Raw genomic sequence first — 7,888 nt, 5'->3', positions numbered from 1 at the left:
TGTGTGTGTGTGTGTGTGTGTGTGTGTGTGTGTGTGTGTGTGTGTGTGACACAGAGAGAGATTATTTAGAACACATACCTTTTAACAGGTCAAAATATGCTGCTACTGGGCTTGAAAAATAGTGTTGAATACAATACAGATGGCTTAAAATTAAGGGCTGAAAAGAACGAACAGCCACAGCCTTTACTGCACAGGAGACGTAATCCAGCCAGGCAAGCAAGTCTATTTCTAAATCGAAACTCTGAAGACTCCACCAAGTCACCTGCCTCCAGGCTGCATGGCCCAAAGAAGAGAGATTTTGGGGAAGCATCTGAGAAACGCACAGATGGGTGTGGGCGGATGGTGAGGGGGAGCTACCACATGGACACCACGCGGGGATGCCTTAGCGGGGATCCCCAGGAGCAGGAAACAGCATGGAGGATACAGGAGCGGTGGCTGAGGCTGCATGCCAGGCAAACATCTTTACAGGAGCCTTGAGTTCATGGAAATCAGGACACCGCCCCCCCCCCCCCCCCGCCTTCCTTTACAGGGATGTGCACAGAGCAGCCAACCAGCTCCACTGTCCTGTGCCCTGCTGGGATGCAGGACTTCTATAGATATTCGCTGAGTGAATCAAGTATGACAAGCCCTTCCCAACCTGTCCCAGCTTAACTTTCCATCATGCCTCTTCATGATCGCTCCATCCAATTTTCTGTGATCTTTCTATATTCTGTAGAGTCTGTTCTCTTGCTGCTAGCACTCACCTGTAAGAGTTTTCTTATATTCCCAAAACACAAACTGGGGGAAAATGGGCTGAGCGCTTCTCATTCCGTGCTTTGGAGGCATTCCCGGAGGTTCTAAAGGAAAAAGAAGGCTCCTTTCCGCCTTCATGCTTCATGGATTTCCCTTCAGATATTCTTCTGGGAAGAGGAGAACTAGCCAACGTACTGGTGGACATGACTATCACCATTACCAGTCTCGCCTTCAAGAGCGCTGCACATGGGAGGCATGGCGGCAGAACCACACACTCAGTGAGCTAAACAGATAACATGATTTGCTCTAGAAGCTTGTAATCCAAGACACAGAGCTCTGACATTAAGCTGTGACAACTAACAAATGAACCTTAAACATGGATGTTAATTAATTGTGCAAACAAATTTCACGAAGAGCATTTACTGACTAGGAGAAGGAGCCATTTTCAGACAGATTAGAGGTATAATTTACATATAATCTAAATCAATGAAATATAAATGGGGACTAAGCTGCTTTCATCCACTAATCATTTCTATCTATTCATTAAGAATGTCTCTACAAGACCATTTAGTATAGCTTTGTTTATATTACTTGGAAGTAATTCCAACTCTTCCTTAAATCAGATTGTCCTTCATTTTGGTCCAGATTGGTGAGTTTTTGTTTTTTTTTTTTTTAGAGAGAGAGCATGTGCATGCACACGTGTTCATGTGCACATGTGCGTGAGCAGGGAGGGAAGGGCAGAGGGAGAGAGAGACTCTCAAGCAGGTTCCATGCCCAGCATGGAGCCCATCGCGGGGCTCCATCTCACGGCCCTGAAATCATGACCTGAGCCGAAATCAAGAGTCAGATGCTTAACTGACTGAGCCATCCAGGTGCCCCAAACTGGTGAGATTTCTAAGACTGACTGGAATAATGCACAAGGCTATAAGTGCCGTAAGGACTGGCATTCTGCCTTGTGTGTCCATGACTACAAGCCTAGTGCCTAGCACCATGCCTGACACACAACAGATGCCCAACGAATATTTGCAGTGTGCCCAGGAGAGTGCCAGGTGCTGACAACGTCAGGGTGTTTCCTGTGTTTGCTGAACTGCAGCTCCAAGTACATTGAAGTCACTGCAAATCCTTCAGTCACGTTGGCATCTGGAAGAGCTCTTGCCTCAAGCGGTGCTCAGTGGCTGCAGGGACCCTGGGTGGAGGGTCTGGGGAGCAGCTGACACCAGCAGGGAGCGCCATGGAGCTCCTCTGATCTCACTGTGGGTCTGCTCTTGGCTGCTCCACCTGCCCTTTCTCGCCCAGCCGCCACTGGATGAAGACAACTGGAGCCCAAGGTTATTTTGTGACGCCCGTGGCCCCCTCACATTCTTGACTCCACCCTCAAATTTTAAAGGTCATGTATATCTAGTGGCAGCCCAGCGAGACCTAGAAAATAAAATGGCTTAATGCTCCTGACTCAGGAGGCACTGGGAGATCTCTTACCCTCTGGGGGCCTCAGTTACCTTGTTCGCTAAATGAGAGGCTTTCTCTAGATAAACCCATCCGCCTCTTCCATGCCCAGGTCTTCCGAGGAAGTCCTGGGGTGGCTGAGGCACAAGAGGTCAGGGTTGAGCTGGGTTTGCACCCAACCCCCACCTCAGGTGTAAATAATTAAGTTGCTTCTGGCGATTCCATGAAGCTTCCCTACTTCCAACCTATAGATTTATATATAGCACCAGTTATGTTCCATATTAAACTCCACTGTATTTCTTAGAGATGTTAATATGCAAGTTCTGCAACAGAGCTACATTGATGGGAATGAATCCTTCCATATGGGTAAGGACTGCAGCTCCTTACGGTGAGGCAGCAGGGGGTGCGAGAGTGGGGATGTGGGAGATGAGCGCCACTACGGTAGGTCCAGGCCCCCCAGCACTGTGCGGAGGAGGTGGCAGGATGCGAGTTCTTATCAAGCTCTCATTTCAGCCATACACCCGGTTTCAAGGAGTATATGATTACTACTCCCTTCCCAAGTCCCTCCCTCCCACGGCCACTTCCTCCCACCACGGCCCCCCACCATGCTCGGCAGACAGCTGCCACCTCCGTCACCTTCTGGAACGCCCAATCTGATGGGCCCATCCATGACATACTTCCTCAGACACACTCAGTACCTCCTGCCCTTCCTGGCCAGTTAATGGCCCCCATCACCCCTTTCTCTCCCACTCAAAGAAGCATATGGGATTGCAAATGCATGAGACAGAGGATATCTTCCATTAAGAAAATAAGTGTGTTTGCATGCTTTTGTTTACTAACAATTATAACCTTAATTGTGGTTATACCTGGTCTTACTCCTGCTTATCTTATTTATAATCCTACTTATGTGTGTAGAATAATATCTAGTCTGCTTATATCTGACCAGTGCCCTCCAAACTATTTTGATGCAAGTGCTGGGTCATCCTCTTGGCTGGTGACACTCTTTCTGTTGGTTCAGTCCCTTGGTGACCTGGTCCCGTTGTCTCAGAATTGCAGGGAGGGGGGTTAGGGATGGGGCAGGAGAGGACAGGAGGCCCGTGGCTTGGGGTCCAGGCCTACCTGAAGATGGAGCTACCCTGACCCTTATAGGAACCACAGAGAGGACCACTGTTAAAGATGCAGGGAGGCAGTTTCTTATGTGGTTCATTCTGAGGTATCCTGGATAGGGCTATGTTGGGGTATATGAGTAGGCCAGGTTGGCTAATAATCTCATGTCCTCAAAGTAATAACATTTAATATTTGTTCACATTTGTTCAGAGGAGAAGTTGGATGTAGGCTCAGAAAGTGAGAAAAGGAGCCTACAATGCTAACTCCATATCGTCTAGGACAGTTCAGCTCTGGTATTAAAGTTCCAAACTCCTTAGCAAAACAAAAGCCCACATACACTTAAAAAATGGCTCAGATGATAAATTTTATGTTACATGTATCTTAGCACGATTAAAAAGAAAGGAGATTTTAATACCCTGCAGTTACTTGTGCCCACTCTCCCCAGAAGGTAGCATGTTAACCACCCATAATTACCCCAGTGAGGGTGTCCCTGCTCTCCCTCAGCGGCTCCCCCGTGAGTACTTCCCTAGACAGGGATCCTGATCCGTAGGGTTTTCACCATCTCCGTCCTGGCTGGTGAGGCCAGGGCAGCCCTGCAGCCTTCTTGCCTACTTTGCTTCAGGGCTGGAAAAACCATCAGCGCACAACTGCCTACCCTGCCCCATGCCATGGAACATTCTGGAACTGGATGCTCTCCACTGGAGTAAGCATTGATCTATTCAACATAATCTTAAAGTTTAAATGCCGTTGGGAAGAGTAACAGAGCATGTTAATACTTTCCCAATGGGCTGGTGAAATTGAGGTGCGGGGGAGAGCTTGGGAGGAGGCAGAGAAACTGGGAGGAGAAGAAGGGGCAGAGGGTCCCAAACTCCAGAAGGACTCCGAGTTACAGGAAGACCATGAACCTGAACAGCAGAGTCTGGGGGTCAAGGGGAAAGGGGAACGGTGACAGTAAGAGCTGGGTCCTCATAGCATAGCAGCCGCCCCATTCAGCCAGACCTGCAACTTTCCAGAAAGAAGCCGGGGCGGACCATGTGAAGTCGGCGAGGCACCGGCGAGGTTGTGTGCCCCGTCCTACTTCCGACGGAAAGGAAAGAAAGGCAACAACCACCTTCCTGGAGCTCAATGTTCTTATAAGCCCCAGCGTGTTTCCTAACTGGAGGGCAAGACTTTAAAGTCCGGTGACTTTACCCGGACGCCCATGTCAGCACAGAGAGTTTGGGGGTGACGCCTGAGAACAAAGTTACCCCGAACCCAGCTGAGCCGCATCTCCTGATAACCTTGGCCTGTTGGCAGGCCTCTTTCTGGGGAGGGTGTCTTCCCTGGGCCCCTGCCTCTGCCCACTGCCTTTTGTGTCTCTGTGTCTTGTCTTCAGATGGTTACAGTCCTGTCCCACACGGCACAGCTGGTTCTTCCTGCCCAAACCCAATCAGATCTCCAGTAATTTGAATGTCTTCATTTGCAACGCAATGCATGTAACTAAAGAAAAGTTTACGGTCCTTCCAAGTGAATTTAAGCTTGTCTCCTGTTCTCCCCATCACCCTCTCATTTTAACAGCCAAACTGGGCTCCTCGTGCCCTTCTTACCCCTTGTGCACAGCCCCGCCCGTCGAGCTCCTACCTTGCCCAGGCCTGGCGTGTCCTTCACCTTGCTGACAGCCCGCAGCAGACAGGGTGGGGCCGGTGGAGGGCAGGTCTGCAGAATACCGCTGAAGCTGGTGGCAAAGAGAGGGGGCTCGGCCACACACGATGTGGAAGGTCGGTGCTTCTTCTTTTTAGAAGACAGATTTAACTTCTGGGCAGCTCTGGAAGGAAAAAAATGCAGAAGAAGGACAATGAGGGGCAAGTATGGTCCAATATCCAATCAGATATGCCAGGCTCACTTTATTTAGCCACTTTCCCTTAAAGAACCCCCGGTTCTTCCTGAAGTTAGATAGTTCCCTGTTCATCCTCCGGGGGCTCAGAAGCGGCCCCTTACTACAGCTCAGTAAACCTAGTGAGCCACCCAATCACTTACACAGAAGGGGGAAAAAAACAAACACATACAATTGCACGGTTCTACAATCACAGTTTCTAAAGACTTGTTTGCGATCCACACTCAGCCTAAGCGTGAATACAGCTGGTTGTCTTTGGGCAAAAACAGCATCTATGAGGTTAATCATCCCACAACTTCTCTGGTATGAACTCAAGTGTGAGAGGCCTTATGAGTTATTTAGAAATTCAAACACCTTGTAAAATCCCAACCAGCCTGATGAAGAACCGTGTGGCGACCAATCAAGCACACTCCGTGTGTGGCTGAGGGAGAAAAACACACAGGCCAGGACCACGGGGAAAAATAAATCAACCTGGTTTTGGAAATGTAACACCAAATCAGAAGAGTCCAGCCATGGTGTACGGTGCTGAGACTATGCGCTGCTCGTGTGGAAAACGGGCTTTGTGCAGGGTGGTCTTTCGATACAAAGCCCAATTCATGGGGGCGCCTGGGTGGCTCAGTCCATGAAGCGTCTGCCTTCGGCTCAGGTCATGATCTCAGGGTCCTGGGACAGAGCCCCGCATCGCGTCAGACTCCCTGCTCCCCCTGAGCAGGGAGCCTGTTTCTCCCTCTCCCTCTGTCCCTCCCCCCTGCTTGTGCTCTCTCTCTCTCAAATAAATAAAATCTTTAAAAAAAAATGCAATACACGGGCAAGCACCAGGGGTGAGGGTCAGAGCCAGCAAAGGTGGTACAGAGAAGGCAGATGGGGAAAGGCGGGAAGGAGGTTGCTGGCATCATTAATAGTGTTGGGGGTTCACATATCATCTCCCACCACACAAATGTTCTGCAACAGTTACACCATATTATAGCGAGTGGTGGTGGGGGTGGGTGGGGAGAAATCAAAGCAAGTGGCCATGAGGCCAAGTTATTGCAGAGACACTGATATACTCACTTCTGGATTAATTCCAGAGATAGCGGGCTGCTGGCTTCTTCCTTTTTCTTTAGTCTACCATCCACGCCCACCCACGCCCACTCACAGACCCTGAAGAGGAGGAGAGTGAGGGTCCTGGAAGTTAAAGCATATGTAGGGCCCTCCCAAGGACATCACCCCAGGATTCCCTCCTCTCTCTCCTACAATGCCAGACTTTCACTCTGGAAAATCCCGGATCATTCCCAACAGCATACAAGCCTACTGTAGTTTCTCTCACCTTAAAGGAAAAATACAAAACCTCTTTTTGGTCCTTTTTCCACAGCCAGCTCCCGTTCTCTTTCTTTGTTCATCTTTGCACAAAACTCAGGGCAAGAGTTGTCTATCCTTGTTTTCTCTGGTTCCTCTCCTTCCCCTGCCTCTGAGCTCATTCCAGTGGGGGGTCTGACCCCCAGCTGCTCTTGTCCCGGCTGGGACGACCTGCACAGTAGCTCAGTGGCGTGGTTCTCAGCCCCATCTCTCCTGACCCATCAGAGCACCGATTATATCCTTCGCTTTCTTGTACCTTCTTCCTGAGGCTTCTAGGACATTCCTGGCCATGCTTTTCTGGTTTTCTTGGCTGGTTTCTTCCCCTCGTCTCAGCGGCAGGATGCCTCAGGGCTCAGTCCTCGGTCCTTTTCATGTCTACCCTCAGTCTCTGGCTATTATCTCCCAAGAGCACCATTTAAATAACATCGCAATGCCAGTGACCCCTAAATTTTTATTTCCAGCTTAGACCTCTCTCTGGATCTCTGTATTTATTTATCCAACTACCCCCTCAACAATTCCACTTGGATCTCTAATTGGTGTCTCGGACTTAGACACTAAATTCTTGATCTTTTCCTGAAAAGCTGTGGGCCCTTGGCCTTCCCTCTTCCAGAAAATGACAGTTCCATCTGTGGAACAGCCCCGACATGTCTGACTCCTCTTTCTCTCACACCAGGCAGCCAATCCAACAGGAAACCATACGGGCTGAACTCCGGAATGCGTCCATGATCCATCGCCTGTCACCGCCTTGACTGCCACTCTGTCCGTCTGAGCCACTAACCCCTCTTGCCTGGGTTCCTAGAAGAGTCTCCTGACTCGTCTCCCTTCCTCTGTCGCCCCCCAGCCCACACCCCCACCGCCCAGGCTGTTTTCCACATGGTTGTCAGAGTGGGTCTTTCAAAACATAACTGCTCATAAAACACAACTCCCCCATTCTGCTCCTCCTCTCATAGTAAAAGCCAAAGTAATTACAGTGACCTACAAGGCCTCCCATATATCTCCCTCCTATCTCAGACCACCTTTCCTACTATTCTCGTCTTCAATTACTCTGATCCAGCCATACTAGCCTCCAAACACTCCTGGTACACTCCCACTGCAGGGCCTTTGCACAGGCCCCTGCCTTAGCCTGGAACACTCTGCCCCAGACCGAGCCAGGCACGTGGCTCATTCCCTTACCTCCTTCAAAGCTTTCTTTGAATGCTACCACAGAAACTCCACGCCATGGCAGACTGTACTTTCCAAAGATGGCTGCACCCATACGTATCCCATCCCACATGCTCTTCCTAGGACATGACATTGACAGGCATGGTCTATTTTCCTTTTCTTTGAACCCCACTGGAACTTCCAAATTGCCTTGATGAACAAAATGTGGTGGGAATGATGTTGAATGACCTCCAAGTT

General features: G+C 49.7%; 1 protein-coding gene across 1 annotated transcript in view; it reads right to left on the bottom strand.

Moving 5' to 3' along the window:
* KIF26B (kinesin family member 26B) overlaps positions 1-7,888 on the bottom strand; it is a 442,436-nt gene that overhangs the window by 129,772 nt on the left and 304,776 nt on the right. Inside the window, exon 5 of the mRNA XM_021689868.1 lies at positions 4,903-5,086. Coding sequence (XP_021545543.1) covers positions 4,903-5,086 — 184 coding nt within the window. The remainder of the gene's footprint in view (positions 1-4,902; positions 5,087-7,888) is intronic.

The sequence above is a fragment of the Neomonachus schauinslandi genome, chromosome 6, assembly GCF_002201575.2.
Source record: "Neomonachus schauinslandi chromosome 6, ASM220157v2, whole genome shotgun sequence".
NCBI classification, from domain to species: domain Eukaryota; kingdom Metazoa; phylum Chordata; class Mammalia; order Carnivora; family Phocidae; genus Neomonachus; species Neomonachus schauinslandi.
The sequence above is the reverse complement of the archived record's forward strand: the minus strand, read 5'-3'. Positions and strand labels throughout refer to the sequence as shown.